Source organism: Cryptomeria japonica, chromosome 3 (genome assembly GCF_030272615.1).
Source record: "Cryptomeria japonica chromosome 3, Sugi_1.0, whole genome shotgun sequence".
Classification (NCBI taxonomy): Eukaryota; Viridiplantae; Streptophyta; class Pinopsida; order Cupressales; family Cupressaceae; genus Cryptomeria; species Cryptomeria japonica.
Window position 1 is genome coordinate 685,051,204 of NC_081407.1, and position 21,294 is coordinate 685,072,497.

At 36.5% G+C, this 21,294-nt stretch overlaps 1 protein-coding gene across 1 annotated transcript in view; it reads left to right on the forward strand.

Moving 5' to 3' along the window:
• The first annotated feature begins 2,773 nt into the window (after positions 1-2,773).
• LOC131051115 (cytochrome P450 716B1-like) overlaps positions 2,774-21,294 on the forward strand; it is a 126,259-nt gene continuing 107,738 nt past the window's right edge. The window contains exon 1 of the mRNA XM_059217639.1: positions 2,774-3,062. Within this exon, the coding sequence (XP_059073622.1) occupies positions 2,774-3,062 (289 nt within the window). The remainder of the gene's footprint in view (positions 3,063-21,294) is intronic.

Below are 21,294 nucleotides of genomic sequence, written 5' to 3' on the forward strand. Positions count from 1 at the left end.
ACTATCGACAGGCCATGGCTCGAGAGTGCGATGCTTCTTTGAAATCTACTGGTGCATCTTCAACACCCAGTTATGTTGCATCCAATCTTGTTTCATTTGTTGCTCATGTTTCTGCATCATCTTTGATTTTTCTCCAGCTACTTTGGGGCCTATTGATAAACCTCCCCCTAAATGGATGTAGGTTTTCATCGCTCCTTATTTAGAGCCACCCCTCATTATCTCCTTGTTGGATGTCCCTCCATTGTCTCTGCCTATTGATATGCTACATACGCAGGTGGTTCCTAGCGCAACTCTATGTTTTCACCCTATTTCATAGTCATTTTTGCATCAAACTTTTCCCGGGGTCCTTCATCCTACTATGGTTGATATGAGACCTATTGATCCTGTCCCACCCAAATGCAAGTTTGAGTAGGGCCCCATCCCGAAGTTTCAATGACGAAAATCCTCGCAGGTATATTCCTCATCCTTTTCTCTGCTTGTTGTTTTGTATGTCTCTATGTGTGTGATTAAGAAGGCTCTACCTTCTCTTGAGTTTTTTGTTTCCCCTCTTCTAGAGGCTAGCAATCCTATTCTTGTTTCATCTTCTTCGAGTGAGTCACCTGCTTCCTCTGGGAAGGCTTTCTTGTTCAACTCCTTGGAGGACATCCTGACATTGTCTACGATCTTCACACAATCATTGGCCCTTGCCTCCTCTAAGCCTGTGGATGCAGATGTTGATGTTGCTTCATCCCTTTCTCTCGCTACTGGTGAGGCACCTAGTGCCACTCTTGCCATTTTCTTGCTTTGGTCTCGTCCTCCTTCCCCATATGATATAGATTGGGAGAATGATGACCAAGTCATTGAAGGCCTCTAGGGCCCTATATTTCTTTATCTTTTAGCATAGTATGTGTGCATGATTGTGTTCCCCTGTGCTTGCTTTATATGTTTGTTCCCTCCCGGAGGACCCAAGTTACTCCGTAGGTGCTTGGATATGGGAGGTTGACTGTCTTTATCTGTTGTGCTCTCTTGGAGGACTCGAGTTACTCTGTAGGTGCTCAGATACAGGGGATTCTATTTTGTCATACAACTTATTCTATCTATTATCTATTTTTCTATCTATTGTACCTTGCTTTATCAATATTCAGGGACGATGCAAAGTGTTAAGGGCATCTTTAGCCTTCTTCCATGTTGACTTGAATTTTTATTTTATCTTTGTCTTCATGTACTTCAGATCCAAGAACTTTGGCACTATGACGATATACCCATCTCGTAGCTATATTACATATTCTTCTCACTGCTATGGGTTCTGATGCCAAACTATTGGATCCCCCTATCCTCTTGCATTATGTTGGATGTTGCTGAGAATTTTGTTGGAATGATGTGTTGTCATTGATGTTAACATATTCTTCTGTGTATTCAAATGTTGCAATTTTATTGAATGAGTTGGTTTTGTAGATGAGCTGATGTAGTTTAAAAGGTCTCCAGTATGTTGTTTGTGGATGGTTCAATCCCATTTGTAGAGATCCGCATGATGTTTTGATCAAGTTATGAGATCCAGTGTTGAGGATGTTATTTAGTTGTTCTTGTTATTTGTTATTCTTGTTTGTGCTCTGTATTGCTCTGAAATTATTATATCTTTTGTTGCGGATGTGTGGAACGTGTTAAGGACATTGATGTGTTTATGATCAAGTTGTATGATCGAGTTGTATGTGCAAACAAGTGATTTGATCCTTCAAAAGTGTGAAGGAGAGAAGAGAAGTGCTATAGAGAAGACTGTGTGCTTAACTGAAACTGTACTCAAGCATATGGAGATGTTATTCTCATAGTTCATGTAATCTGGATTGTTGTCTAAATGCCTTTGTAAGTCAGTGAGACTTCTTGTAAGGCATTGATCCTTCCCTAAAGGTTGTAGCCTTTCTGGGTTTCTTATTTGAGCAATGAGCTCTAGGCAGTGCTCTTGAATGCATGTGCATTCCCCATTGTAATATTTACATTTACTCCTAATAGGGTATTATCTCATTATGGGTAGGTTCCCACTGAGGTTTTTCCCTTAACCAACTTTTCCATCTCAAAAATCTTGGTGTTATGTGTGTTATTGATGTGGTGTACTTGTTTCATGCTTTAACTGTTAATTATCAGATTTGATTTGTGGTTTGAGTTGCAGTGAGTTTTTGAGCAAACTGATTCATCCCCCCCCCCCCTCTCAGTTTGTTGCATTTTTTCCAACACGTCCATCATTGAGGTTGTGGACATTTATGTGTCACCTACTACTAGTGGAATTCCACAAAAAACATTTTACTATGTTGACATGCTACAACTGCTCTTCTCCATAGAATAATATGCCTTTCATGCGGTTCCTTCTAAGGGGGGGCATCATATTTGCATTTTTGCATAATTTGGATTTGTCATTTAGCTTCTTACATTTATGTTTCTTGTCAATCACTTTTTCATGCTTGCATATGTGAGAATTGTGGCTAAAATTCTCACTAGGTTTGTTGGGGATCAACAGAATTTGGACTTTCATATTGAAATTCCAGTTTAATTGGATAGGGATACCCCTGTGAGTAAAGATATGGGCTCCTTTATGGTGGATTTTGGGGCCAAAGAGGTTGTGGTGAAGGCAAATATGGAAAGACAAACTAGTTTCTTCAATGGGGTAGTCACGAAGATCTCTGGTTTGAAAATCAAGATCAATAACCTTTCTACAAGATAGAGCACCTTAAACTCCCCCTCCTCAAACAACACAAACAACCTGTTTGATCTCTGTCAGAAACTGGTAACCGATGTTAAATCCATGAAGAATGACCGTGAAGAAAAAATAATGAACCTCGAGGTGGCTTTGGATAAGGTCAATAAGAAGCTAAGAGTTGTTATTGCATTGAGTAGAACAACTATGATGAATAGCACGGAGGGCCTTCAAAGACTAAATGAAAAAGCCCAATCTCTTAATGTTTCCCCCTTAGCTACTCATGCTTCCTCCTCCATTTTGGTTTGCGAAAAAGGCAAGGTGAAGGAATCTGTCCTGGAAGGTAAGACCCATATTAATCGAGGACCTTCAACTCGAACTCACAGCAAGGATAGAGGTAAGCAGGTCAAAGCAAGTGATATGGAGGAGATTTTTTATATCACTAGGGATTTTTATTGATAAAAAAGTTAAGATTGTTTAAATGTTGAACTAAATTTTTTAATCTCTGGATTGTTGGACCCTATTTTCTATTATTTTTGTTGCTACTATCCCGCTATGGGTTGGTGTCTTGTTTGTCTTTAATGACTATTTCTTTTTGTATGGGTTTTGGGTCCCTGTAAAACCTATTTTACTCTAATAAAAAATAAGTTAGCCTCCTTTAGCACATAAGAGTAGTTAATATTAGTGTAGTGCTTGCAAGATTATAATAGATATCCAATTTTATCATTTTTATTTTAAAAATCTATATAATAGATACCCCACATCTTATTATATCAAGAAAATTTGAGGCTTTAGTATATATTTTCTTATTTTGTGACCATTAAATCACCATTGTCGTTCTATTTTCCTTCAAGCATCATACATCATTCCAAGATCTACACTTGATGTTGGCATCTAGTCTAGAGACCTCCATAATTTGGCACTAGATTCTTCTCTCTTGTTTAGTTTTTTTTTTTTTTTTCATTTTGTCAATTTTATCATTTTATTTCTATTAAAAAACAACAATTTGGTTCCTCTATAGTTGTTTGGGTTTCTTAGACAAATAAAATCTTTCATAGTTAAAACATATCAAGATTAATTAGATAATTTGTTCATTCTAACATAATAGCAACAAGTTAGCCTCTTCAGCACATAAGGGTAGTTTCTTTTGTTGGAAAATTGAGAAAATCTCAAATCTACAAACAAATATTCATTCATCAAAATCAATTAGCTATTGTGTTGGACCGTGACTTTATAAATCCATCTAACTTCTAACTACCCAACAATTAGCCAACAACTAATGCCTAACCAACAAGTGATAATAAATTTAAGATACTACATATGTTGATTTATTATCTATTATTTATTAGCTAATAACCTATGTATGCACTATTTTCTAACACCCCCCTCCCCCATTAGTGATAGCATAGGAATTATTTTGGTTACCCCCTTAATTGAAAATATATCATTAAATATTGGTTTTAACCAATAATACATCTTTACAATAAAATACCCACACTAGAAATACGAAAAAAAAAATTAATTAATTTTTTTTTTGTGAGATCAAGAATTGTAGGATCATAGATTGATCCATTATTTTAAACAAGCTAGCCATATGAAATTGGCATAACCAATATATTTCTTGGCAGAATATATTATGGACGACATAAATCTTTAGTCTCTTTGCAACATAACTAACTCCTCGTTCTATGAGACTAACCTAGAGGAAAGAGTCGACTTGAAGTCCGAAATCAAAATGTGAACTCAAAAAATGGAATGACAACATAGTTGGCTAACTAAAATATATTTGTATAGGTGGAAAGCACTAGTAAATTTTTAGCGACTATGCCTTCTATATCTTTAGTAACATTTCTTTTTGGAATTTGTTCAAATAAGTCGTGCACTTTCAGTTTGCTACTATCATTGCATTTTAGGAGAGATCAAATTTCAATGAGGTAACTTGTAATGAAATTCATCCACAACATAAGAGTTTGTATGAGCATTTCATCAAACATTTTATGAACATCCTCTACTTTGGCATTCATATCATACTTGGATATCATGGAATTTCATGAAACTGCATCTTGAATTGGACTTTGGTTAAAGAACTTTTGTTCTTCCTATATTTTTAAGCTCTCTATATTTGTGGCATAGTGCCCATCAATGGCAACAATCACCACTTCTTTTATATCTTCCCAAAAGTGATGCAAGGAAACCATAATGTGAGGCAACCTATCATTTTCTTGCCATGGTCATATAAAATGAGAAGCCTTGGATTCAAACACTCAACCTTGATTTCTTGTACATTTGCCTCTTGTTCCTATACTTCTATGGAAAACAAATCCCTAAATAACCTATGGATAGAGGCTTACGAGGGTTTCTATGGATAGAAACCAAAAAATTAAATATAATCATGAGCACATTAAACGTGGTGGAGAAAAAATTGATGAAAATAATATACACAATGGAAGAGAAATACGATGCTCATGAGTGACAGATGGTCAAAAAAATTTCTATGAGGAGCATGGGATCCCAACAAGAATCAATAATAAACATGCAATAATGGTGGATTATGCAAACATGAAATTTGCATAAGATGCAAAGGATGTTGCTAGTCATTGTTTGCACTACTTGATTTTACATCAAGTGAATGGGCATGAAAAAAGGTAATGGAATTGTTAAGGAGCGTAGGATTTGTAATATATTGCCTTAATAAACTAGATAGATGAGAAATGAGTGGAGTGAAAACTAGAGAGGCCTCTTTTGAAACCTACTTTGATACCAAATGTTGAATAATTGAAAAAATATTACATCTACAAACAAATATTCATTCATCAAAATCAATTAGATATTACATTTCCATGACTTTACAAATCCAACTTACTTCTAACTAACCAATAACTAACACACACCTAAGTAGCAACTAATAAATTAACACTATTATGCTAATTTATTATTTATTATTTATTAATTACTAAAATGTGTTATGCACTATTTCCTAACAACTATTCTAGTGTAGTGCTTGTAAAATTGTTTGACAAGGGAAAATAATCTTTCTTTCTTCAAGTGAAATTTTGTACAGTACATTTTGGTGAACCCAATATTCTTACAGTTAAAAATATTTTTAAGCATAAAAAAATAAAAATAAAATTTTCTTCAAAAACAAAAAGAAATAATTTTATTTTCTCAATATTTTTAGGCATTATTTTGAACCTTATTTCATAGCCCTAAAGGAAAATATTAACAGCTCTTAGTTAAATTTATCAGTTAACATTCTCCTTATATTTTTAACAATAAAATTCTTGTTTTCTTTCCTTACATCACTTCCTTGATTTTCTCAAGAAGATCAAAGTATTCTTTTACAAGCATGTGAAAGTGACTTAGCTTTTCCTATGTGAGTCTTTGTTCTCAATATCTATCGTAAATTTTCTCCCTCTTCTAAGGAAATTATAGAGGATGAAGTTGAAATCATTGATAATTTTAGTCACATTACTTTATCTCCTCTTCATTCTAATACTTTCCCTTCAACAATGAAAATTCTTGGATGGAAAATATTCCTTACATTAGATCTTATATGGATATATTAGAGAAAACTCTTTATATTTGTTACCCTAAATTTTATATTCCTCATGAAGAAAATCACTCAACTAATTCAATCACTGTGAATATGTTTATCCACTTCCTAAGGTTAAAGTGGATAAATACATTAATATTAAAAAAAAAAAACTTCTACTCTTAAAATTATCATGCATGGGGTCTACCAATAACACTCCTTTGAAAGAGGAGGAAAAATTTGGAGGCAGTCCTCCTCAGTTGGAAAGTAGGATGGCCCTCATGGATTTTATTAACTCCCAAGCTCTTAATGACTTGGAGATAAATGGTTGCAATTATACTTGGACTAACAAGCAAAATGGTAATGACCTTATCCAAGTGTGTCTTTACAGAACTCTCATTTTTTATGACTGGTATAGTCAGTACTTCTGTTCTTTATCTGCCCATATTCGGGCTGGATCCGATCATTTTCCAATCACCTTCAATGCTGACTTGATCAATAGAAGGAGAAACTATCCCTTTAGATTTGAAAAAATGTGGATCCTTCACCCCGACATTAAAAGAAATATTCAGAAATGGTGGAGTATCCAAGTTGAGGGAACAACTATGTTCAAAGTTGTTAAGAAGCTCAAAAGTGTAAAGGACAACATTCGACTCTGGAATAAGACCAGTTTTGGGAATATATTTGAGGCTAAGAGAAAAATTCAGGAAAACCTTAAAGAAATACAGGACCAGATCTAGAAGGATGGTTTCAGTACTGTGTCTATTGCTGATGAAAACGAGATCCTTAAGAAATACCATGACATTATTGCCAAAGAGGAAATGTTCTGGAAGTAGAGATCGAGATGCATTTGGCTCAAGGAAGGGGACAGGAATACAAGATTCTTTCAAATGTTGACTATCAAGCATAAAGCAGTCAACAGAATGAATAAGCTAGTTGTGGAAAGTGGGGAGCTGGTCAAGGAAGATGAAATAAGGAATGAAGCTAAGAGGTATTTCTCGGACCTCCTAAAGAGGGATCACAGTCTGGATGCTGAAGACCAATCCTCTTTTCTTCAAAACATTCCTTGTCTCATTGATGACAAAAATAATGCCTTCCTCTCTTCCATTCCCTCTATCTTAGAAATTAAAAATGTTGTTTTCTCCTTTGATGGCAACAAAGCACCTGGACCTGACGGTTTCCCAATGTTCTTTTTTCAAGATTTTTGGGATATTATTGGGACTGATGTAGCCAATGGGGTTAAGGAATTCTTTGGGGCTAGAAAACTCTTGAAAGAAATCAATGGTACTTTTATTGCTCTTATCCCCAAGATTCAAGGTGTTGACTCTTTGGACAAATTCAGACCTATTAGCCTCTGCAACTCCTTTTACAAGATTATCTCTAAGGTCTTGACTACTAGACTTTTGTCTATCCTTCCCGCCTTAATTAAACACCAGCAAAATGGGTTTGTTCCTGGAAGACAAATTCTTGATTCCATTATTACAGTTCATGAGAACATTCACTCTCTTATTAGAGATAAGAAGCAGGGTCTCATCCTTAAGCTTGACCTCTCCAAAGCCTATGACAGGGTCGACTGGTCTCTTCTCCAGAAAGCTCTCACTTCTTTTGGGTTTGCCCCTAGAGTTGTGGATCTTTTCTCCCAGCTTACTACTTCTGTGTCTTTTGCTGTTCTTGTCAATGGTTCTCCTTCAACTTTTTTCCAAGCCTCGAGAGGCCTTAGGCAAGGAGATCCTATCTCCCCCATCCTTTTCATTATTTTGGCAGAATGCTTTGGTCGGACCATGGAAAATTTGGTGCAGCAAGGGTCCTTTAAGGGCCTCTAACCTTCTTCTGTTGACCTTATTTGTTCACACCAGCAGTTTGTTGATGATACAATAATTATGGGGGAATCAAGTATCTCAGAAGCTAAAGTACTGAAGAGTACCCTGTGTAAATTTGCCTCTACTACGAGGCAACTTATTAACTAGGCCAAAAGTGATGTCTTTTTCATTAACACTCCTGAGAGAAGACAACAGAGGATTAGCAGAATTTTGGAGTGTAAGATTACTGACCTTCCTGCTACCTACCTTGGACTCCCCATGGGGATTTCCCCTTCTGATTCCTTCTGGAGTTCCCTAGTTGACAAATTTCACAAAAAACTTGCAAATTGGAAAGGGGCCCTCTTAAGTCAAGCTGGTAAGCTCCTTCTCCTTAAGGCTACTCTTCAAAGTATTCCTATTTATGCTCTTAGTCTCTTCAGAATTCCAGTCAAGTATGTTGAAGCTATTGAGAAAATTCAAAGAAGATTCCTATGGTCTGGGGTTGAGGAAAAGCAAAGAATGTCCTTGGTGGCATGGGATCAGGCCTATAGGCCGAAAAGCAAAGGTGGTCTGGGTCTCAGGAGGATTCGTACTTTAAATGAAGCTCTCTTGTCCAAACAAGCTTGGAGATGGTTTCATTCTGATTCTGAATGGTGCAAAATTTGGAGAAGTAAGTATTCCCTCCTATCTTCTTCTCTCTCTTCTTTTCTTAATTCAGATTTCAGCATAAATGGATCCCATATTTGGAACCATGTTTCTAAATGTAAAGATGTGATTGCTAAAGGAGTGATATGGAAACTTGGAAATGGTGGAAAAGTTAGATTCTGGGAGGATCCCTGGCTTTTTGATAAACCCCTAATGGATTCCCATGAATGGGCCTCCCATGCTCCTTCCTGTATTGGCTCTTTTGGCTCCTTAGTGGCAGATTACTGGGATGGGAACAATTGGCAGAACATTGATAGTATCCACCCTAGCCTTTCTAAGCTCAAGACCCATCTGTCTGCTATTTGGCTGAATAATGAAGAGGACTCCCTGATTTGGAAGCATGATCTGAAAGGCATTTTAACTGTGTCTTCGATGTATTGTGTCCTATCCCCCCTCCCCTCCTATAAATCCTTTCTGGTCTAAAGCTTGGATAAAAGGTCTCACTCCCAAAATCATTTTTTTCTTCTGGACTATCCTCCAAAATAAGATCCTTACTGTTGACAACCTAAAAGGTAGGGGTTTTGCCCTTCCAAATAGGTGTGTATTATGCTTTCAAGAGGAAGAGTCTGTGGACCACCTTTCCCTCCACTATTCCTTCTCAGCCTCTGTTTGGGAAAGTTTCCTCAAGAGCTTTAGTTTAGCCTGGGTGTTTCCTAGTAACATCAGAGATTTGTTCTCCTCTTGGCAAATTCAATGGACTAACTCTTTTCTAAGATGTATATGGCAGCTCTCTCTTCCTCACATTTTGTGGGGTCTTTGGAAAGAAAGAAACAACCGAATTTTTAGGGATGTTTCCCTAAATCATGATATTGTTTTCCAGAAAATTCAAAGGGCTATCCAGGAAAATATGGGAATCATGGAGGGGTCTTGTTACTCAAACAACTCCTTGGAGTCAAATATCTTAAGGGCTTGGAATATGAAGATCGCTGATGGTCCTAATCTCAGCTATAATAAAAGGCTTGAAGCTAAATGGAAAACCCCTCCCCAAGGCTGGCTCAAAATCAATTTTGATGGTGCAGCCAAAGGAAACTCAGGTCCTTCAGGTTGTGGAGCTATTCTTAGAGATCATAGAGGCATTTGCAAAGAGATGATTGCTATCCCTATTGGTACACAAACCAATCATAAAGCCGAAGCTATGGCAGCTCTTCAGGGCATTATCCTAGCCAAAAAATGGAATTTCCCCTATCTTTGGATAGAGGGGGACTCAAATAATATAATAAAGTGCCTCAATGGGACTTCAAAACCCTCATGGTCGATTCACAACATAATCATTTCTGCTATTGACATCATTAGAACCTTTAAAAAATGCCATATATCCCATATCTATCGGGAGGCCAACTGTTCTGCTAATTGGGCTGCAATTGTGGCGGTTAAGAATGAGACAATTACCACATGGATGGGTGAGAGTGGAATCCTTGAAGATGTTAGACAAATTATAAGTGATGAAAGATATCGAAGTACCCCAAAGACTCTTGATTGACAGGGTAATTATGAAAAGTATTGATGTAAGCACTTTGAGTTATTTCTATAATGAGAAAATCGCTCATTATAACATCAATGCCATCAAAACTTGTTTTATAATCAATCAGATCATTAAGGCCAACAACTCACACACTTTCTGGGTATTTGTTTTAGCTCCAAAAAGCTCTCTGCTTTACCAACTCTACAATTTTCAAAATTTGACTGTGAGAAGCGACACCATGGGCGAAAATAGGAGTCGATATGAGCCAAGTAGTTGCAAGGAGTGGAGACAGAAGGATGAGGTGTGGGCTATTTTGCAGAAGGGTGGTCTATCTAACTTCATAGAGAGACTACACGACCGTGATGGAATGGTAACTAGCCTCTTCTGCAAAAATTGGAAGAAGGGCATGCTTTAAATGGGTGATCAAATGGTGGAAATTGATGAAGATTTAATTGCTAAAGCTACGGGTCTCAACAAGGAAGGCTGCAACTTCTACAGAGATAGGAAGGTCAGCAGGGAAGCCATTGAAAGGTACCCAATTACTGAGAAAGAGAAAAAAAGACTGGTAAAGTTGAGCAAAACCTATTACCCACCTAGGGCTTTTGCCAAACCCTGGCGGGAAATTCTCTTTGTTTTAATGCGGTATATAACTCTAGATGGTAGGTTTACACATGTCTATGGGTATCATTTTGTTCTATTAAACCATTTTAGGCATAATGATAAGGTGAATTTTCCTTATTTCTTGCTTTGCTCAATGAATGCCTCCCTAAAAGCCTACAAAGAGAATCCTTTGGGTGATACCGCAATGCACCAAGGTCTTATGGTCCTCATTTATGACCATTTAAAGGCCAATCAAATTAACCAGATGCAGCTCTCTGTGGACTCTGAGGAAGATATGTCTAATTCTACTTTTTCAGCGGAGGAGGATTCTGACAATGACTCCTCGTCTGATAATGAGGATAGCTTTGATGACTCAGAGTATGAGAGTAGTAAGAAGAGGAAATCAAAACCCTCAACTTCTAAGGGCAAAAAACTTCAAAGCAAACCCTTGATCAGCATCTCTTCAGAAGAAGAGGATTCAGATTATTTTGAGGAGAAGAAGAACCCTAAGGGGTTGCTGAAGAAGAAAAGTAAAAACAAAGCCCAGACCCGGAAGAAGCATAAGAAAAAAGAGGAGACTGGCAAGGAACCGGAAGTTGACAAGCAAGCTAGGACCCTGGAAGCCGAGCACAGCCTGGAAAAGGAGACAATGGAAGAGACTCTCAGGGCTTCCGACACTATCTCCGCCCTCCATATCCCTAAAGATGAACAGGTAACCCCTGGAAAAGCGACTCCCTCTTCTAGCCCTCCTCCCGAGGCCTTGAATGGTTTAATGAAAATGATTGAATGGCTCATTGATGGTTCCGAGAAAGCTGTGGATGAGTATAAAAAACTATGCAAGAGAGTCCTGATTCTGGAGACCATTAATATTGGAGAGGGGAATACAATGGCTGACTATATCGAGGACCTGAAGAACACTATTGCTAAAGTGGAAGACATCAGAGATGCTTTTAACCCCAAGTTTGAGAAGATTGAAAAGGGGATGCTGGATAGAAAAAGCCTTGCGGAAACTAGTGAAAAAACACTCTCAAATACAGTCACCAAAGTGGAAAAAATTAAGGAGTGCCTTAAGAATATTGCAGAGCAGAGCCTTAGTATTCTGAAAATCTCAGCCAATAATACTCATACCCTCATCAGTAAGCTTGATGACGACAAGGAAATCCAGGAAATTGATCTGGACGCTGAAGGAACAGGGGAAGCTCAAGGCCCCAGAACCCGCACCAGAGGCAAGAGGAAGGAAAGGAAAATGAATAAGGATCTGGAAGAGTTGAAAGCTATCGGGGCGACCTATGATGAACTGGTGATAAAGGCAAAGGATCTGCTAAAGAAAATTGCTATGTAGTGTCTCCTCGGTTTCTTTGCTGTGTTTTGTTGTTTTGTTGTTCTTTCTATTCACTGGTCTTTTGGCCAGTTGCTATGTATGCGGACTTTAATTCCTCTTGCTTCTCTTTTCCTTTTTGTGATGTAATGGTTTCGGGTCCTTAAAACCTATTTTTTAATCAATCAGAACACTCATCTAATTATTTAATGCATACAACTCAATTTATTAAGTTTAATATTTATATGAATACAATTAATATGTAGTATCCCACACATATAACATAATAAAATAAATAAGTCACTCAAATATCCATTTCCCTTCCCATATCAAATCCTTTTGTTTCACAAACTCCTTGTCTTTTTTTGGAGAGTACAAAAGAATATGGTCTTATTAAACAACTCTAGGATAAATAACCTTAGATATCTGTTTGGAACCCATTGCAAAATTTACCTTCTTAAAATAATATCCTCTAACAAGCTCTCTAGAATATATCTATTTCATCATTTGTGAATTCCATTGATGTTTACACTTTTCTTAAATACATTATGTTTGATACAACTAATATAAATTTTCATCTTTCTGAAAAACTTTTCTCTTATCTTTAGAATCAATATGATTCTCTTAGTATGATTATTATTTCTATACACTTGACAAGGATTAAATGAAACCTTGTTAATAGTGGTTCCAATCTTAACATCTATAATTTAAATACCTCCTTAATTCTATCCATATTTCCGCTTCTTCTATTAATTCATTGTGGCATACCATTAGAGGTTGTGATAATGTGGAAAGATCAAATCTAGACATTATCACATTTCCTATTACAATAGGCCCCATTATATCACCTACAATCTTTTATGCCATGCTATGACTCTTTCTTATGACCTTCTTGGTAGACCATGGATTTACAATCAATAGTTTAAATTGGGTGATCTAAAGCCTTATAATTCTCTTTAGAAGTTTTTACTTAATTCGACATGAAATCTCCAAACACCATTGTCACCCTCTATTGATGATGGTGTGCCTTATTCTTCTTCAATCACATGTCTTGGTGACAATTGGGGATCTTTAGAATTCATCTCTCATAGGTTTGACGAATATAAGTTTGACCTTTCTAAATTTGATTTCCTATGTTCAATAATGAGATTCATATTCTCATTCCATAATTAATCCTTATTTTTATATAAATTTTGTCACTCCTCCCACATGTCGTTATAAATCTCATTTCTACAAGGCTAGTAATTTTGACTCTCCCATCTAATTTGGAGATATATTATGATCTTGGAATCAAAATTCTCTTTCAATATAGATACAACAAAGATTATTTTTGACACATGGTAGGAATTCAATACCCAATGGAAACAACACCATAAATTTATATCATGGGTTTATGCTTCTAACTTTCTCCTCAATCTACATCACCTCCTCCTACATAATTTGATGTCTATATTATTTCTAATTTTCAAGAATTGCATCATTATTCACTTAAAAAAGGTTGATCCCTACTCTTACTTCTCAACACATTTAAAATATCCATGAATTTCTCTTTCATTCAAACATAAGTGTATTTGATTGAGGCTTCTCAAATTCCACTTATAGCTCTTAGTCCCCCTACATGAAATAAAACACCTTCTCGATATATGGACCATCACTATTCTTCATATTGATGCATCTATCTCTTCTCCATGACATATGAAGTTGAGAACCAACTTTATTTAGTTCATTATTCCTCCTCTATTACAACATTCAGATCACCTTTCTCATAAAATTATAATGCATATACATTATTATCTTGAGGTTCCTTATCTATGGCATGTGATCACATTTGACATCACATTGATATTAACCTAACCATTCTTATTGTTTATGCATGGTATAGCTTCTTCATCTATATTGTTCTCTTTAATTGTGTTTCCCATTATGTAGCATACATAACTTTAGTTTTTCACGCGTTTGGAGTTGTGGTTACAATTTTAAGTGCAACCATATTCTACCTTTGGTAAATGATAATATCATTTGTCATTATCATCATCACCTATATTCTAGGGAGAATGGACAACTTATTATGGGTAGGGGTGGGGGTACTTACGTTTTTAGTCTACCGCATCTTCTTTCTTTAAGCTTTATATTAAATTAAGATATTTCATTATCATAAACATTAATATTTCAAGAGGTTCCTATGTTCTAATCACATGCCCATGCATAAATGCGTTGTACACTAGTGATATGCTTCTTGCAATACTAGTTATTAGCATAGTCCCTATAACATTTTTAACCTAATGAACTCTCTAGCAATGGAATTCACTAACCTATATACTTTGTATATCACCTACTTTTAGTACCATGTGAAAGACCTAGCACAATGCAAATTGCTAGTCTATGTACCTTTCACATGCTCTACCTTTATAAGGCCCACTTTGTTAAAGGATAACATGAACCTATCCCTTGTACTGCAATCCTGAAAGTTATCAATTATATAACCAAAAATTATTTAAAAAGTAAGAAATAGGGTGGTGCAAAATATGGTAACTATTGTTAAAGTACATTGAAGTACCATTAATACTCGAGTTTTAATTGAGTCTCATATACATATACATGTGTGTGTGTGTGTTGCGCATGTGTATGCGTATATGTATATGTATATGCTTATACATACACACACAAACACACATAAATTTATATATTTATATACATATGCGTATATACACATGCACACGCACACAACTTTATTAGGTTGGAATATGGAATCTAATTAGGCTATGGTAATGAACAACCTTATTATGATTGCAAATTTTGATGTATCAAGGACCTATGAAAGGGTCAATTTGAATTATATTTTATGTGTCCGTGCTCTCTCTCACCTTATGAATAATACTTGGAAGTTGCAACCACATGAAAATGGTCAATATGTTTAGCATTTAATATTCTAAAATGAATATTCTCCTTATCTACTAAGGAATTACAAGCTATATAGGTGTCTTAAAAAAGAGGATGGGCCTTTTGTCTATGAGTTTTCATTATTTGCTATTGTTGATATTTTACATCAAATATATTACTAATGGTGCAATTAAAAATATGTTAATTCTTAAGGACAAAGTAGGCAAGTAAAATGGAATTGCTTTCACTTATTATTTAATAATAATATCATATATTTATATGTATATGCTTTATGAATGAAATCTAAATAAATTATTGGCAATGTAATATTTTGTTATATAACAAAGTATGCGACTTGGACAACTTCAAGCTATTTAAATATTTAATCATTTCATTATTAAGTATTCAAATCAATATAAGTTGTATTTTAGTCAATAATGTGTATTTCTCATTTATTGTGTCATCCTAATTGATTTGAGAATTGTTAAGGATGGTAGGGATATCATGGTATGAATGTAATTATATTTCCTCCTTTGCGACTAGAAATAATGCATCATATATTAATTGCTAATTACCTTTAGCCTTATGATAATCTTGAAAGGAGTTCTAATGTAATGATGACAAGCTTATAACTACTTGTAGGATGTGTGCTATTTATACTCATATGCATGTAGTTTATCTTTGCTTGTGAGGCTATGGTCTCCACATCCTCCAATATAGCCCTAAAATATGTCCATATAAGATCTTTGAGTTGATGGTTAGGAGTGGAGTGTAACTGTGTGGGAGAAAAAGTGACACTAAGCAAACATGCCCTAATCTCACTTTCAACCACACACTTGTGGAATACGAAAGAGCCTAGAGGTATCACACAATTGGCTACTTCTTCTTGTGGAAGAGAGAGCCATGGGCTACCTATTAGGATTTCTATTCCTTTGTTGCAATTGAAAGATGAAATGATGCAAGTTCAATCCCTAACCCCAAAGTGCAAGTATGAACTAATAACAAGATTGCAGAATTGAACTTAAACAATGGAAAGCTGTAAACACAAGGACAAGACAAGAATGCAAATGCATACCCGGAGTTTAAAATCTGATTGAAAATGTTCGGGACGGGGGCGCGGGCACCACTGTCCTGATTCTGCCCTGGAAACTGCTCCAAAAACTGCTGTTTTGCACTCTGGAAAAGCTGTCAAAAATGCTGAAAAATGTTGTCTATCAGGAGGACTAGGGCGCCCAGCGCCCCTGTCCCAGGGACCAGGGCACCCAGTGCCCCTGTCCTGGCAGGACCAGGGTGCCCCACGCCCCTGTCCTGGTTTCTTGCTCTGAGATTTGGTGTGAAGTTCGGTCTCCGTCTACTTCTTCCGGATCTGTAACTTGCGGCGTCGTCCGAATTCCGAAACCTGCACTTATATCTGAAAAGGTGTGGTGGGTGGCTATATAGGAGATGATAAAATAGAACCTTAGACCTAATTAATTTAATTAATTAAGTGCTAATGGGGAAATGCAATGCAAAATGTACCAAGGTGGGTGCTAAACTAGGTGTGAAATTGTACCACCCTAGCAAGTGCGTACAATTTACGACGCTACATTTAGCCCCCACTTTAGCGGTCATATGAACACTACGTGCATATGCAAGCTAACGTACAGAAAAGTAAACATTATTTGAAAAAGGATATATCCATAAGTCTGTCGAACGAAGCCCCCAGTGGCATCTGCAGTACACAGTTAGGAACCGCACCCTACAAAACACACGTTAGATCACGAAATCACCTAATGCTTACTAAGGAAGGTGATGAAAATTCGAGGGTAGCTATATGCCCCCCCCTGTTTCGGCTTGCTAATTTTAGTGAGTTGAAACAGGGTATCATGTTTACCACTTCGAATTGTTAAAGAATATTGATGACAAATGCTCACAAGAAGATTTGATATGAGATCAAACACTAATGGAGAATCATTTGGTAAGAAAGAGGACTAAATCTCAATTCCAACACAACAAAGAGTGTGAGGATTTGAGAGTTCTCTAACACAAGATGAAGGATGCAAAGAGAAGAAAAGAAAGGAAAAAACCATGAATACACACATTGGTGATCCATGAGAAGAATAGTGAGAGAGAAAACATGGACTTCTCACCCCTAGATCTTGTCTAGGTGATCCATGGGACAAAGGACATGGAAAACTAGCCCCTAGAGTCTGTCTAGGTGATCCATGTAAGGGAGGAGAGTGAGAAAGTCTAGCCTTATGCCGCTAGTTCCACTCAACCTCGTGCATGTGTGTGTAAGTGAGGTTAGAAGCATCTCATAGGAGTCTATGCCCGAGTATGCTACAACCTGTATATGTATAGTACAAAAGCGTGACATCTCGCTCTAAGAGTCTGTGCTCTGGTTCCGAGAATAATCACCTTGCATAAGAGAAAAAATGGAGACACCTCGCTCTAAGAGTCTGTGCTCTGGTTCCGAGAATGACCCATTGCTCAAAAAGTGTAATGTTTATGTCATAAGTAAAGTAGAACAAGGATACCTACCTTCATCACAAAAGAAGATACCCCAAAAATGCAACAATGTCATAGATCCAAGCAAGAGAGTTTTGCACTCTTTAAGCAAGGATAAGATAGTTGAAAAGGGATATCTTGTAGTATGTGTAAAGGAGATCCTTAGAGGAGAAGAAATCTTTGTATAAAAGACACCTATTCCCAAGAGGAATTGTCTTAGACAAATATAACATCTTCTAGGATAAGACAAAGAAGAGAATAAGAATGCAATACTTCCTCTTTTTGCGAGGTGAAAGTGATTCTTAATGAAGGATGTCACTCTTTTTAACCCAATTAGGAGAGTGAATTCATTATGGATGTATTTTACCAAGTGCAAAAGAGGTTGTAGTCAAGGACTTACACCTCTTGTAAGAGAGAATCCTTGAACAAACAACAACAAATGCATACAACGAATAACATCAAGTAATAAAGTTCACACCATCCACGAAATAGGAAAAAGTGGATCCTTAGATAAAAATAAGGAAAGATCATTGCCTCCCAAGGATAAGGACAATGAGAAGGACTTACACAATCTTCTAGGGAGAGATTTGGACATAAGCAAAAGAAGAAATGTATGAAATCATTCTTGTCCCCATAGGAACAAGAAAATTAGGCTATTATGTTGCTTATAAAAATATGATTGCACTTGAAATTGTACCATCATGAATGACAATGAGCCCCCAGTAAATGAGCTACCAATGTCACATAATGATGAGCAACATAATAGCCATTAATGTTATTTAAAGACATGATAGACTAAATGAGGTATTTGAATATGACGTGTTAAATGCTCAACTATAAGTGAGATCAAAAACATGTATAAAATGATAAAAATTGAAGAAGAAAAGTCACATGAAATCTTAGAAGAGGGATGAGTGTAATTTATTAGAGCCTTATCCCTAGAGGAAAGGACTTTATGATGAATAGGAGATAAAGATTCATAAGTGGATTTAGAAATTTGAGGGGATTCATAAAGAGATTTGTTCATTGCCAAAATTTCCTTATGAGGGGAATGAGAGTTGATAGAAGTAGAAGATGATTTAGTTGAAGTGAGATCATCATCACTACTAAATATAGCATTCACATTGAGAGATGGTCTTTTAGATGCTTTAGTGCATTTGCAGGGATTATAGCCGAGTCCAAAGGCATAATTGTGAAAATTAGTCTCTAGAGGAACTTTTATCCCTTGTTCATGAGCGCCACAACCATTTCCATGATACCCATGCTTAGCAAAAATGCGAAAACCACGACCATAACAATCAACCATTTCAGGAAGAGAAGGTGGTTTTTCATAAGACAAAGAATCAAACTCTTCATAATTAGAGATGTGAGGAGAAGAAGTTTGAGAAGCGGCCACAAAATTATTGCTCATAGGTTTAGGTAAGATTGATTGATTTTTAGTTTCTTCCTTCTTTTTAACTTTAAACTCTCTAGGAGGAACCCTATACTCACCTACAAAGGTGGGATTGAAATCAAGGGATCCCCAATCGTCTTCTGCAAGAACCTTCTCAGGATCAAAAGCCTTTTTATGCGTATATTCAAGTCGAGAAGGATCCTCTTCAGGAGCTTCAGACTCATCCAAAGAATTTTGATTATCAGAGGGTAAGGATTCATCCATAGGTATCTTGTTCAAAGAGTCATTACTAGAAGAGGAAGGCTTAGATGTTTGCAAACAAGCTTGAAGATTAGTATCACCTATCAAGGTATATGTCTTATTGTTATAAATAAATTTAACTTGTCTATGCAATGTAGAGGGGACAGCTTGCATACTGTGAATCCAAGGTCTCCCTAATAACAAGTTGTATGTTAGATTTCCCGACATAACATGGATAGGAGTAGGCAAAGTAATAGGTCCCACTGTGATGGGTAAGGTGATAATACCTAATGAAGTCTTAGCCACATTATCAAAGCCTCGAATGGGACGAGAGTCAGGCTCAATAAGGGATGTATCCACATTCATCTTATGCAATAGATTAATGCTACACACATTAAGGCCAGAGCCATTATCTACCAGTGTTCGTCTTATAGCAGTGTCATTTATGATAACCACAATCATCAAGGGATCATATTGATGTTGAATTTCACTAGTAGGCAACTCATCTTGAGTAAACACAATTTGAGCTTTAGGATTCATCATAGAGTTAACCAAAGACACTATATTACTAGATGTATTAGGTGGAGGAACATTCAAATCTTTCAAGGAATCTTGTAACATTCCATGATGAGTGGAAGAAGTTTGGATCAAATCCCAAAGGGATATCTTAGCAGGGGTAGCTTTAAGTTGTTCTATGAGATCATATTCCTTACCGAGAACTTGTGAAATATGTGGAGCCTGCGGAAGAATAGGTTGGGAAGGAGGAAGTGAAGTTGGGATAACTGGAGGAGGATTAGGTTGCCTATTGTTTCTTGTGTTATAGGTATGGGCAACCGCATGATAACTCTCTCTAGTCAATTGCTTAGCATACTCATAAGGGCTCTTAGAGGAATAACCTCCTTGCACAGTAATAACCGGTGTCTTAGGAGTGCAAAAAGAATCATTAGCATAACCACCTTGAACCACTAAGATAGGCTTATTTAAAGGTTGAGAATTTTGAGAAGGACAAGCACCTTGGACAGTGAAGAGGTTTGTTAGGTGTCTCATTCACATGTATCAAATTGATTGAGGATGGTTTAGAGGAATGAACAAAAGTGTTGGAAGAATTATTGATAGTCTTCTCTTGCACTAAAATCTTATCACGGATCAAATCAATTTTAGGAGAGAGACAAGGGATAGGCATTGATGTTCTAGTAGGAAGAGTAATACTAGCAAAGGTCATATCATCCTCTATCATCAAAGGATCTACATGGGGAATAAACTCTCTAGGAGAAGGATCAACATTACTCTCTAAAGTCTCACTTTTGAGAGGGAGATCTTTGAAAGAGATGTTAACCATCTTGCTTTGAACTAGGGTTTCCTTATGAGTAGAACCAAGTTGAGGAGAGGGAGAATAATTGAGATTCAAGGAAGGTGAGAAACTATCAAGGGAGTTTTCAATCTTGATTTCATCCCCTTTGGCTAGGGGTAGAGAATAATCTATACCTTCTTCTAATGGTTCATCCCAAATAGTGAGGTTGTTGAAAGGAATGTTTGAAGTGTTGTCAATTTTGGGAGAGGAGATAACATTGTTTATTAATTCCTCATCCTTAGGAGGGAGAGCATCAATAGATGTGTTAAACTCATCCTCTTTCCTCAAAATATGTTCAGTAGGGGAGAGAGAATTAAGGAAATTGCTTATTATTTCATCTTCTTTCTCTAAGGGATGCTTATGGGTAAGACCAACTTTAGGAGAAGGGTAAGCATTTACCATTAATTCATCATCTCTAGTGGGAATTTTGTTGGAAAAGGAAAGGCCATCACTAGGAAATGTAGGGATAATGTCATCTTCTTGCACAAAAGGATCCTCATGAAGGGAGTGTTTTTTAGGGGACACAAAGGCATCAAGGGCATCATTCAACAAAGCATGATCATATCTATTAAAAGGTTTATCTTTTGATTCAAAAGGAGATATCTCTTCATAGAGGGGATCATTGAAAACAACCATGTTACTAGATTTAGTGGAAGAGCTGATAGGAATGTACCCTTGAGAGGAATCATTCGACTTATCTTTCTCATCACAACGAAATGGCATAGTAACAATGTTTATGAGTTTTTGGTAAAATGAAGGTTTGGTATATTTAGGTTTCAAAAATTCATCTAAAGCTTCATCTAACTTATAATCATCACAAATATGAACGTCTTGCAAATAAAAATCTGACATTTTGAAATTG